General features: G+C 42.6%; 1 protein-coding gene across 11 annotated transcripts in view; it reads right to left on the bottom strand.

Annotated features, from left to right (window-relative positions):
- The window catches only part of SEMA4D (semaphorin 4D), a 103,601-nt gene that overhangs the window by 12,413 nt on the left and 77,859 nt on the right, over positions 1-13,329 (bottom strand). For 5 of the 11 annotated variants that reach the window (XM_074813066.1, XM_074813062.1, XM_074813067.1 and 2 more), the window contains 4 exons: positions 10,066-10,238; positions 9,790-9,833; positions 7,786-8,661; positions 6,216-6,634 (listed from right to left, as the gene is read on the bottom strand). In XM_074813066.1, the coding sequence (XP_074669167.1) occupies positions 6,540-6,634; positions 7,786-8,661; positions 9,790-9,833; positions 10,066-10,238 (1,188 nt within the window). In that variant the 3' untranslated portion in view covers positions 6,216-6,539. Of the gene's footprint in view, positions 1-5,633; positions 5,841-6,215; positions 6,635-7,775; positions 8,662-9,789; positions 9,834-10,065; positions 10,239-13,329 lie in introns of those variants that run through there. The other 6 variants (XM_074813068.1, XM_074813069.1, XR_012621691.1 and 3 more) reach the window with 5 other exon arrangements.

Here is a 13,329-nt window from a genome sequence, read left to right as displayed (position 1 = left end):
TTCTATTAGATAAAGTATATAGGAAACCTACAGATCTTTGGAAAAATCTGAAGATGTGAGACTCTTCAGGGGAGTAGAAACTGGGAGGAAATTCGTGAATGGAGATGTATTCCTTCCTTTTCAGGAAGGGCAGGAGTACTCCATTCCTGAAAAACTCATTTTCAAAAAAAAAAAACCCAACCCCAGTACGTGACAAGTGGCTGTTTGTGCTGTATCCACTTTAACTTAAGGTTGTTGAAACAAGCCAGTTACAAGGGTGTAAAGTATTATCCTTAGGCGAGCTTTCAGGTTAAAACATGTGGGATGAGTAAGAGATGAGTAAGAGAACTCAGCAACATCTGCTGAGTTTCCAGACAGCTTGAAACAGACATTTACAATTTTAAAAAGGAAGAGATTCAGTAATTCTCATAAAAATAACATTAGAAGTGTAATTAAAAATAAGCTTCAGGTATTTGTATGATGTTGCAATCTATGTATTTGCATCATACCTTTGCTGATACAATATCCTTTATGCAGAAGAGCGGGTACCATATTTAACTCTCTCCCAGTCTCGTTTAACCCTTCCACTCCCTGTGAACACATTTTACCTTATAGTCACAGCTGAGGGAAATAAAGTTCCATTATATAAAGAAGTATCAGCAGGCACTGAAGGAATGTGAATATATGTAGAGAGCTTCCTATTAAAAGCATTTGCTTAGCCACCCCCCTCCCAGCATAAATTTATACATCCTCAACATGCAGGTGCCAGAACAATGCAAAAGATCTACATCAGTTTGGTATGCTGGTTTGCATTTGGGGGTTTTTGGCTTTAAAATCAACAGAATAAAGTTGTAATTCTGGGTAAGAGAAGAGCGTAATGTAACAGTAAAATGTCTTGTTTTCCAAAGGGAGTAAAACCCCCATCCATAACACAAAGTCTTCATTGCTTTCTGAGAGAAGTTGGAAACGTGTCCCCAGCTGGCTCATCTTGCCCCTGCCTGTGCCATCACTGCATCTCTTGAGTGTCTGATTATTGTTACAGTTTATTCTGCTATTTGTCACTACCTCCTCAGGAGTGAATTCCACAGGCGGACTTTACGACACTGCTCCTTCTTAGGTTCACTGCCAAGGCAATTACAATTACTGACAATTTTTAGAAAGCAGCATGTGAGTATCACTGCTCCCTGTAAAACAACCAGTGTAACTAAGAAAAGGTCATGGGTGATAGTAGTAGGCGACTCTCTCCTGAGAGTTACAGAGGCACCCATCTGCCAACCTGATGCACTTTCTAGAGAGGGGTGTTGCTTACTGGGGGCTCATACCAGGGATGTCACCAAGAGACTACCAAGTCTCGTACAGTCCACTGACTGTTATTCACTGCTGTTGTTTCACAGGGGCACCAGCAATCCAGTCAGGAGCCATCTGAGGAGTATCACAAAGGACTACAGGTAAGGGACTATGAAGAGCAGGTAGTTTTTTCATCAATCAGCCTGGTCAAAGGGAAGGTGTCTGAAAAGGCCAGGTCAGCAGAAGAGCAGTACAAAGGAATTCCAGACACTCCAGTCAGCAAGTCAGCTTCATTGGGGGCCCAACTTAAATGTCTCTATGCAAACACACGTAGCATGGGGATTAAACCATGAGTTAAGAGACATGCACATGCCTGCATGGGTATGACCTTATTGGCATCACGGGGATGTGGTGGGATGGCTCCCATGACTGGAGTGTTGGAATGGAAGAATAAAGGCTCTTTAGGAAGGACTGGCAGGGGAGACAAGGAGGGGGGTTACCCTCTATGTCAATGATGAGCTGGAGTGCATGGAGCTCTGTCTGGGGATGGATGAGGAGCCAACTGAGAGTTTATGGGTCAGGATTAAAGGGAACGCAGGGACATGAAATGTTATAGTGAAGGTCTGCCACAGGCCACCCAACCATAAAGTGGCTCAGCCACTTCATCTGCCAGTTCCCTGAGGACCCATGGATGCATTCCATGAGGTTCCATGGACTTGTGCACCTTCAGCTTCCTCAGATGGTCTCAAATCTGATGTCTTTCTACAGTGGGCAGTTCTTCATACTCCCAGTCCCTGCCTTTGACTTCTGCATATTGGGCAGGAAGACCTGAGCCGATGTGGCCCTCTACAGAGACAGAGGAGCAGCTTCACGTTCACAAGCCCTGGTCCTCATGAGGGCTTCAACCACCCCAATATTTGTTGGAGGGACAACACAGCAGGACATAAGGTATCCAGAAGGTTCCTGCAATACATTGATGATAACTTCCATCTCCAATTGACAGAGGAGCCAATGAGGAGAGCTGCTGTGTTGTACCTTGTTCTCGCCAACAATGAGGGGCTGGTGGGGAGTGTGAAGCTCAAGGGCAGCCTTGGCTGCAGTGACCATGAAATGGTGGATTCAAGATCCTTAGGGCAGTGAGGAGGGCACACAGCAAGCTCGCTAGCCTGGACTTCAAGAGATCAGACTTTGGCCTCTTCAGGGATCTGCTTGGTAGAGTAGCATGGGATAAAGCCCTGGAGGGAAGAGGGGCCCAAGAAAGCTGGTTAATATTCAAGGATCACCTCCTCCAAGCTCAGAAGCAAGGCATCCTGACAAAGAGGAAATCAGGTAACAATGCCAGGAGCCTGCACAGATGCACAAGGAGCTCCTGGACAAGCTCAACCACAAAAAGGAAGCCTACAGAGGGTGGAAGCAAGGACAGATAGCCTGGGAGGGGTACAGAGAAACTGTCTGAGCAGTCAGGGATCAGGTTAGGAAGGCCAAAGCCCTGATAGAATTAGATCTGGCCATTTTACATAGATTAAATAGCCCTGGTAGAACTAAATCTGGCCACAAAGGGATGTCAAGGGTAACAAGACAAGCTTCTATAGGTACATCAGTGAAAAGGAAGACTAGGGAAAATGTGGGCCCTCTCTGGAAGAAAAGGGAGATCTGGTTACCCAGGATATGGAGAAGGCTGAGGTACTCAAGAAGTTTCTTGCTTCAGTCAGAAGTGCTTCAGCCACGCTGCCCAAGGTGCAGAAGGCAAAGGCAGAGACTGGGAGTATGAAGAACTGCCCACTGTAGAAGAACATCAGACTTGAGACCATCTGAGGAAGCTGAAGGTGCACAAGTCCATGGAACCTCATGGGATGCATCCATGGGTTCTCAGGGAACTGGCAGATGAAGTGGCTGAGCCACTATCCATCATATTTGAGAAGTCGTGGCAGTCCGGTGAAGTTCCCACTGACTGGAAAAGGAGAAACATAACCCCATTTTTAAAAATGAAAAAAAAGAACACCCAGGGAACTACAGGCCAGTCAGTCTCACCTCTGTGCCCAGCAAGATCATGTAGTGAATCATCCTGAAAACTACGCTAGGGCACATGGAAAATAAGGAGGTGATTGGTGACAGTCAATATGGCAAATTGTCCCTGACATATTTGGTGGTTTTCTATAACAGGGTTACAGTATTGGTGGATAAAAGGGAAGAGCTACTGATGTCATCTACATGGACTTGTGCAAAGCATTTGACACTGTCCTGCACAATATCCTTGTCTCTAAATTGGAGAGACATAGGTTTGACTGATGGACCACTCAGTGGATAAGGAATCGGCTGCATGGTCATACTCAAAACACTTGCAGTCAACAGCTCAATGTCCAAGCAAAGAGCAGTGACGAGTGGCATTCCTCAGGGGTCAGTGTTGGGACTGGTGCTGTTTAACATCTTTATTGGAGATATCAACAGTGGGGTTGAGTGCCCCCTCAGCATGTTTGCTGATGACACCAAGCTCTGTGGTGCAGTCGACATGCTGGAGGGAAGGGATGTGCCATCCAGAGGGACCCTGACAGGCTGGAGAGGTGGGCCTGTGCAAACTTCATGAAGTTCAACAAGGCCAAGTGCAAGGTCCTGCACATGGGTCAGGGCAATCCCAAGCACAAACACAGGCTGGGCGACGAGTGGGTTGAGGGCAGCCCTGCGGAGAAGGACTTGGGGGTAGTAGTGGATAGAAAACTGATTATGAGCCAGCAATGTGTGCTCAGAGCCCAGAAAGCCACAACTGTATCCTGGGCTGCATCCAGCAAAGTATGGCCAGCAGGTCGAGGGAGGTGATTCTCCCCCTCTACTCCATTCTCGTGACATCCCACCTGGAGTACTCTGTCCAGCTCTGGGGCCACCACTGTAAGAAGGACATAGACCTGCTTGAGCAAGTCCAGATGATGGCCATGCAGATGATCGGTGGCTGGAGCACCTCCCTCATGAGGACACGCTGAGAGAGTTGGGGGTGTTCAGCCTGGATAACAGAAGGTTCTGGGGAGACCTTATAGCGGCCTTCTAGTACTTAAAGACGACCTACAGGAAAGGTGGGGAGGGACTCTTTATCAGGGAGTGTAGGGATAGGGTGAGGGGTAACAGTTTTAAACTGAAAGAGGGTAGGTTTAGATGAGACATAAGGGGGAAAACTCTTCATTGTGAGGGTGGTGAGACACTGGAACAGGCTGCCCAGAGAAGCTGTAGATACCCCTTCCCTGGAAGTGTTCAAGGCCAGGTTGGACGGAGCTTTGAGCAACCTGATGTAGTAGAAGGTGTCCCTGCCTGTGGCAGGGGACTTGGAACTAGATGATCTTTAAGGTCCCTTCCAAACCAAACCATTCTGTGATTCTATGAAAACAGACATTGTTGGATGAAAAAAGTAATTTTAAAATAAATTCCAGATCTGTAGCATGATTATCAAACTGTTTCAATCCTTTGTGCTATTTATACTATTACAATTTTTTTCATGTAGACAACAAAAAAGTTTCTGAATTGTCTAGAGCAACAGTGAACAAGTTGCTGAAAGGTCTTTTCCAACCTAAATGATTGTATTCTACAAAAGAACCCTGATCCTGCTTTTGTTCTTTGTAAACATGGAAATACAAATCATGCCTTTGTTAAGACCTACTCTAATAAACATTTATGCATTTTGATCTGATTACATGTAACATTAACACACACTAACAGACAGACCAATATGAAACACTGATACTTTTAAAAATTAATCTGTATCTATAATTTCTTCTTTTAAGGAATACAGTTACATTTTAAGCCTTGTTTAGATCCATTAAATCTCACTTAGCTCAAACAGGCAACTACTATCCCAGCAAAAGCTGAAAGACAAATGTTGAATTCCTGCAGAAAAAAAAGCTTTATCCTTCTCTTCTACACCTCAGATAATATATTCTTTGTAAAATGCAAGTTGTCATTTCTGCAAGTACTTTACTCTTTGACTAAAAATGAGTAACTCGCCTGGTCTAGAAAAATACACTAAATTCAAATCCAACAGAAGTGTATTTTTTAAATGGCATACATACTGAGGGTGAAAATATTTACCTGCTAAACATCCATATGTAATCATGATTCAGTGAACTCCTTCAGCATGCAAGTGAGCCTATTAAAATCAATTGACTGTTAATATACTAAAGTAGGCTGCTAAATCAGAGCCTGCATTTTATAGCACAGTATTCACAGTGCCAGATTCTTGGTAACAGCATGTTGACAACACATCCTCAAATGGTCTTTTTCGTTGTGTTTTTTTAACACCAAAAAAGTAAAATATATACATGGTGACACAGCTAAACCTTTAATGCAGAAAATGCTGGTTTATATACAGGGGTCCTCCAACTTACCTGTGGCTTGGCAGAAGAGACGAAAGGGTCCCCGGACACTAACATGCTGTGCCTGGTCACTTAGGAAAGGTGGCAACAATATGACCTTTACAGGGTCTGTGCTAGACCAAACATCAGGCTGGGTACTGGTGAGTGAAGGAGGTGAATCACTTCCCACACAGGACAAAAAGGAGGTACCAGTAGGAGGGAAAGGTATAGGAGATGAGGCTGTGTGACAGAAGAGGACAGAAAAGAAAAAAAAAGAGGGTACTAAGGAAAAAAGTTGTAAGAAATACATCACACACTGAAGAAATAATGCAAAAAGACAAATGAATTTTAGAAGGGTAATAAGAGGAGGTGTCCCTAGGCCCCTAGAGAAGAGTGCTTTCCTGCTTCATCTATGTTTCTTTTTCCATCCTTCCAATCCACTCCTCCCTTACCCCCGGTTATAACCCATTCAACTAAATCTGAGAAGAGAATCTGCTTCAAATTAATTACAGAATTTATCACTTTTCCCCCTTAAAGGAAACCACAAGGAACATTAGTACTTGCAAAATAGAAAGCAGTGTCATTGTATCAAGTTTCATAAAAGTCAAGATATAATACAATTTATTTTAATATTTATTCTGTTATATGTACATAATTAAAAATAGAAAAATAAAACCAAACTGAATCTTATAAAATATAAACTGTTTACACTAAGATGGTCTAAATTATGTTTGCATGAAAGTTGAACACAGAAGAGCAGCCCAGGTATACTGCTATTAACTGTTTAAATGTATTCTACTTCTAGCAATATTTACAGAAAGATGCAGTGAGAGGAACAATTCTTCAGGACTGTACCACACAAGATGTTTTTACAGACAAACAGTGCTACTGTGAACCAGGCTGAGAACAAATGCACACTTTCACGTTTGCAGGCATGATTCACAAACAGTTCAAATGACTGATTGTTTGAGCAGCTCCAGCTTCAGTCTCCAGTTGCATAGGAGATTGGAAGGTGTCATCCAGAAAGGGTGACGCTGCAAAGATTTATCACAAAAAGAAGATGAGTTATTTCTGAATCTGAAAAAAAGGAAAAAAAATCGGCAATGTTTTCTCATCAGGCTGTATCCTAACAGTCCATTCCAGCAAATCACTGGCCGAATTACTGTAGTTCTTCTCCATTCCTGTTTTACTTCCACAATGCAAAAGACCTCTCTCCATGTCACTGCTAACTGACAGCTGCTTGCCTGTACTGTTTCATTAAAAAAAAAAAAAAAAGGAAAAAAAAAGAGAAGAAAACAAAAAAAAATATCCAGTTTTGTATAGAAAATAGAATGTGACTATGTCCAGCTTGCTGGGGGGGGGGGCAGGGAGGAAAAGCTTCCCTAAATCTATTATTTCCTCCCTCCCACCCCCACTTACTCCATGTTTTTTACCGATACTGTTGTAGTACCTAAATTTCTAGAAAGCAGCAAAGAAAAAAGCCTTTAAACAAGATTATCCCTGAGAGTCTTACACAAATCAAGTCAATGCTATCCCCATTATACCTTAGAATCTAAGATACTTAACAAGCAGTTAAAAAAATTAACTTTGACCAACTAAAGAGACCTAGTGTGCCAAAACATGAAGCATAAAAATAATCACTAGAAGCAAAGGGAAAAAAAATGTCCCAATCTGGACAAAAGTCTATAATTTACCAATCTGATAAACTAAACTTAATTTCCAATTTGGAATTAAAATGAAACTAGGTCTTTTTTTAATGGCAGCTAGAAATACATGTAGACTGAAGTAATTTTTAAAGACAACTGAATTAGAAAGTTACTTTTATCCTATGGAAGAATAGAGCTGAAGAACAAGCAAGTAACTGTTCACTAGAGCTCAGTGGGGGAAAAACTGGGAACAAACAAATGGTGATCTGAAACTGTCCATTTAAAAAAAAAAAAGACAGTACAACACAAGATCTTATGGTCTGCAGACAAGAACACCGCTTCTCTAATCTGGCAAGATCTGAATGCAAATTGGCTTGCTGTACAGTTTAAGCATGTAAACCCTGCTATGGCTCAGCTGTCACACCCACGCTCTCTGCTCAAATAGCTAGCCACAGGACCACAGCTGATTTCCACCACTGAAATGAGTAACTGGGTCCTTCAGTCCCCCTCTGCGTCCGAGTCGGCATACTTGAGCTCACACTTGACATCAAAGGGCTTGTCCTTGGCCTCTCGGGGTGCCAGCGAATCCCCAAGCTGCAGCTGGCCGTTCCCACAGTCAGGCTCAGTCTCGTAGCCGGTGTCGTGGGCTGGCTTTGGCTGCTCCCCACTCTGGTGGCTGACGCTGCCTTGCTCCACCAATGTCTCCTTCACACTTTGCTCACAATCAGAAAAATCTGACTTTGTTTTCTTCTTACCAAGCAGCATGACAGAGCGAAATTTCAAGCACTGCCCTGGCAAGTACCCTTTGTAACAGTTGTAGGAGAGCAGGCACAAGAAGAGAATAAAAAAGAAGAGGAAGAGGAACATCAACAGGAAGTTATCGTTTGACTTGAGAAACATCGTCTTTTCTGGGACCGTGTCAGGAATTGAATTGAAGAGCTCTGTGTTGGAGGCTGCACTTGTTAAGACAGGGCCAATGGGCTTTGTTACTATTCTTGCTGTCGTTACTGGTACCACATGAGTGGTTGAGATGTGAGCGGTAGACCCCTCGGTTGATACAGCTGACACTTTCGGCACATCACTATTACCTTCTGTTGGTGCAGCTGCTGCGGTGGGGCCCACCGTGGTATGCTGGATCTTTTTCAGTTCCAAAACATGCTTAGCCAGCACTTGAGAAAACTTCTTATTCTTCACTTTTTCTTCTGACAAACACTGGTAAACACCACTGTCTCCTTCTGATAAATTGAAGATGAGCAGTGCCTTTTCCAGGAGACGGTACTTGGGACTCTCCACTCTCAGCACGTCATCTCTGAACTTCCAAACTACCTGTGCCAGATTGGACTTTTGAGAACACTTGAGTTCTGCTGTGCTCCCATGCTTGAATGTATGCTGTAGGGAATTCTCTCTTACTTTATCTGGAACATCAAAATAAACGTGCAGAGTATCAGCAATGATTCCCGTTTGCTCTAATCATATAGTTTCACAAGACTGCTATAGTCTTTAACAGAAATGTAAAGATTACAGCATTCAGATTACCTCACAAGACCAAGATGACAGCATGCAAGAATCTCAGTGAAATACCAAGCTACAGCTGTGTGTGAGACATCAAGACAGACTAAGAGATAGGACACCTCAAACTCTAAGACAGCCTCCAATTCTAGGTCAAGATGAGACCTTGTTGATCCACAACTGAGCATGCATCTGAGATGACTCATTGTTTGACAAGATGCTGAACTTGATATAATTTTATATTCAGTTAGTGCATTTCAAGTAAATCAGCAACTACAAAATATCCAAGACGAAATTGAGCAAAGTGCTGTTATTCAAACTTTCTTCTAAAAAAAATGTAAGCACTTATGGCACACACACAACGCAACACCATAAATTAACAAAAAAAACTAATGAGCAAAACTCTCATGGCGGTCCATGCTTTGCTTGAATTAGAAATAAAACAGAGTAAATCAAACTCTTAAGAGCTTTGTTTACTGCAGTACAATTCTCCTGTAACACTTCTTTAAGATCTCCTTGATCTGGTGGCAACAGCACACACTATAAAGAAAGGACCTGTTGTTACTTGCCTTAAAGCACTATGGAGGGTACTTCAGCTGCTTTGTATCATGTTCTGAGTCCCCCTCCCCTCTCACCATAAAACCAGCTTTTTTCAGGATCATTTCAACTGATCCAGCAGCAATAACCAAGCACTTATCAAGGCTCACAGTAGAATGTCGAATGCTGTATCACAGAGACAGAGGCCTCTGCACTAGAAGTACTTATGGTAAATATTGCTTTCATTCACAAGTCGCTGTTGAGCTGGCCCTGTTCATTTCAGGGGTTTGTGCACTGCACACTGAAATGTATACAAACACAGACATTTTAAGACAACATGCAGGCTGTACAGACGCTTAAATATTCAAAAGCAGAATCTCATACCTATTAAAATAGCAATGAATATCCAGATAATCGCAAAAATGAAGCCATACTAAACACAACTCTTTCACTACTCCACCTAGATATGTGAAAGAGCTCTTCAAAGACTAACTCACCAGAACAAGAAGAAGCATCTCCACCTATGTTCTGAATCCAGCTCCTGTAAAAGGAAGTTCAAGTATTACAACTTCAAATCTTGTTTCCTACAGCCTGCCCATCCTCTTATGCTAAGTAAGATTCATCTTATCTAAATAGCACAAGCAGACATAAATGGATAGGAAGAAGTCTATATCTGAAATAATTCAGTTAAGAAAAAAATGCCAGTTACTGATAAGGGGCAAGACTGATGCAGTATTGATTGTAACTGTTGGGTAATCAAAGGCTACTATTACCTTTCAATTTCACTTTCTTTAAAAATATCAATGCAGGAAGCTTCAAGCGGTTTCCAAGCACAGTAAGGATCTCTTGCTAAAACACAGTCAACACAAGTGGTATACTTGTCACAGAATGCCACCGGAGACTGAACCACACCAGAATTTGAACCAGCATAGAGGTATCTTCTGCCCTAAACAAAAAAAAAAGCACAACAAAAAAACCCCACAGCCAATCACTTTCTCAAAGCCAAACAATCCAGTTCATGAAAATTTAAAAATTATTAGACATAAAGAGTTGCATACATACAGCTGTGTTTGTAAAAACTGGAGTATGAGGGGAATAAGCATTTTGATTAGCTTTTATTTCTAGAAAGAAAACTTGTCTTGAAAATACTCACCAATGCTGGAAGTGCAAAAAGACAAAAGAACAGAAACCTGAAATAGATACAGTTTATAAAAATGGAAAGTAACCATGTGTAACCATGGCTTTATCACTCAGTTTTTCCACAAATACAAATGCACCAACAATCCTACAAGGCAAGGCAAGCCTGTTCTGATAACAAGGCTGCAGCAGGCACACACAAGTCTGAACAGGCAAGGCTTGCTGTATACAGGACCTAGCCCTGCTCCTGTTAACCCAAAGCAGCCCTACTGCCTTCTACCACTCAGGTCTCTGCAGCCACATCAGCACCAGCCTTACAAGAGCCAAATGCAGCTGACTACTTGCTACTCAAGGAGGAACACTGAACAGCATTCAAAGAAAACAGCACTGGCAAGACAACTAGGAAAAGGGGGATATAAACAGAATGGCTCTTTGACCCACTGTTGCTGGGAATCCCAAACAAATCTCACTCTGAGCATGGCAGGAAAAGACCACACTCATCCTGAACATCCTTCTCATAAAAGGAGGGCAGCTGCCTTATTTCACTCATGTGTTTCAAAGCTCAGGGAAATCAATGGCTAAAGGTACGCTGTGAATTTACATATTATTATGCAAAGCCTCAAGAAAAGGGCCTGCACTGTAAACCAAAACCACCCTCTCTAGTCCTTTTGAGAGGCTGTGCATACAAAGCTGAACAGCACACCCCACCTTGGCAGTGGGTTGATTTCATCCTGAGCAGAATACCGAGTGGATTTATCTGCACTCTATCGCAGTTGTCATGGCAAATGAGCCGGATTCAAGCACAGAGCGGCTTTTCCTGTACTGCAGTTGTATGGATCTCAGTATGTAGAAATGTACTGAGGGGTCGTGCCTGCAGCAGGACTACTTGACTCTGTCAGGATGAATGTGGATCAAAGATGATGGGCAGACATCCAAGAAAGATTTCTAGTGGAGAAACATTCTTCAAAAATCTCATGTTTGTGATGCAGACTTTTGGTCTTGACATCAGAAACAGCTCCAAGAAAACAACTAACATGGTATCTTAGGACTGAATTTAGGTTTTGGGGCTCAATGGCACTCTTTCACTAAGGACATAAGGAGGTTTTGCCATAAGAACTCAGAATGGGTTAGTCTCTTTAATGCAGTCATCATGAGGAAGTCTGTCTTAAAATTAAACTAATGAATGAATGCATTCTGACTAACAGCAGTCTCTAGAGGAAGCTACAAGACCATGCACCAGATTCGTCTCATATATGAAGTGTGCAAACAGCTTTCAAGGAAGCTCTTTGACACTGGAAGATGAAAGACAAAACTGGATCAGAAAAGAATCTGCTGGCATTGCTGGAAGACGGACTTTGAAAGAGAATCAAACTTCAGAGACACACATTCAAATGCAGTCTTTCATCCTGAAATTTAACTTATGTTAGTATTGGACTATGCTGCAGTGCCCACAGAAGGAAGTCTGCAGTGTTGGAGATGTACAGCTTTCTAGCAAAAGCTTCCCACTCTGCCAGAATACTTCCCCAATGCACCGTGTGCTGCTCATCTCTTGAATGCTCTGCCAGCTAACATCCAAGCCAAAAGCACAACACTAAGCATGGGTTGTAGTGTCTTGACATGGTTCCCAGTTGGTACATCCATGAGTTCAGAGAACATGCAGCAAGCTGAGCAGACCATTTCAAAAAATCTAGACACATCTTTCAGTCAAATGGTAGTTATGTGGATCTACCATTGGCTCATCGGACTGCCCACAACCCTCCAAACAAGGTGAAGGTATGAAGGGCCTGGAGACTACTGCAACAGTCTTTTCAGAAGGGACTCTGACTCCAGGACGGTTTGAAGCCCACCATCAGGGTAACAACTATTACCCTCTTGTGGTTAATCCATTACTGTGGGATGCCACTATACATATCACAATAGCAGTTCTATAAAGGAATTCAGTAGCAACAGACTGTGATTGCTGCTGTGATGTCCAAGAAAGTAGAAACTTGTGTTCTCACGCTGGGGAGCAGAAGTAATCCCAGCTTGGGTGTACCGCAGCTATACAACTTTTGTGTCTCTGGCACCTAACTCAACCTCCAACTCATCATCACTGAAAAGGACCACTGCTTTTATGGGAATGTACTGGGCAGCACTGCTTCAGTTTTGGGTGTTAGTTTTATATGTTGAAAGTTATTCTTGCAACATGGAAATCTTTCCTTGCAGGAGATATAAGCTGTTACTCTCCACAGTGCCATGCAGGAAGCAGTGTTTTGTTTCAATCCTAAGCTTTGAGAAAAGTTTCTCTGTGAAAAAACAGCACGTTCCCTACACAGCCCCTATGCCATGTTTTACACTTCCCACTTTCAGGATATTCTTGAGGAACTGAGAATGTGGCACCTGGATTCAGAGTGAATAGATCCAGTGCCATCACTTCTATGCTAGCCTTGGCTACCAACTGTGTACTGAAACAGCTAGATCATGTGTCTTTTGTATCAGGCTGTAATGCCTATCCCTTCTCTTCCACTCCCCAGAAATGGAGGAATTGTAATTAAGCCAGTGTAGAATGATCCCACAATTTACCCACAATTAGAAGAATGGGCATTAGCATATTTATCAGAAGAGTTATCTATCATTATCTTCTATCACAGGGAAAATGATGAAACTTCCTACCAAAGCAGGACGTTTGAAGCTTTCTTTGCAGATAAAGCAAAACAAACCAGCAAATGATTTATTTTTTTATATATACACAAACACGCAACACATACACACACACACACACACACACAGAGTTGAGGGGTCTGATGCTACAAGCCACTGCTTAAGGTAATAATTTCATATACATTCATGGACCTGTAGGTCTGAGTAACCAGGGCCAGAAGCCTAACTAGCGTACAAAGTACACACAGCGCTTATCCTCC

Source organism: Strix aluco, chromosome Z (genome assembly GCF_031877795.1).
Source record: "Strix aluco isolate bStrAlu1 chromosome Z, bStrAlu1.hap1, whole genome shotgun sequence".
Classification (NCBI taxonomy): domain Eukaryota; kingdom Metazoa; phylum Chordata; class Aves; order Strigiformes; family Strigidae; genus Strix; species Strix aluco.
This window is presented reverse-complemented; position numbering and strand designations above follow the sequence as displayed.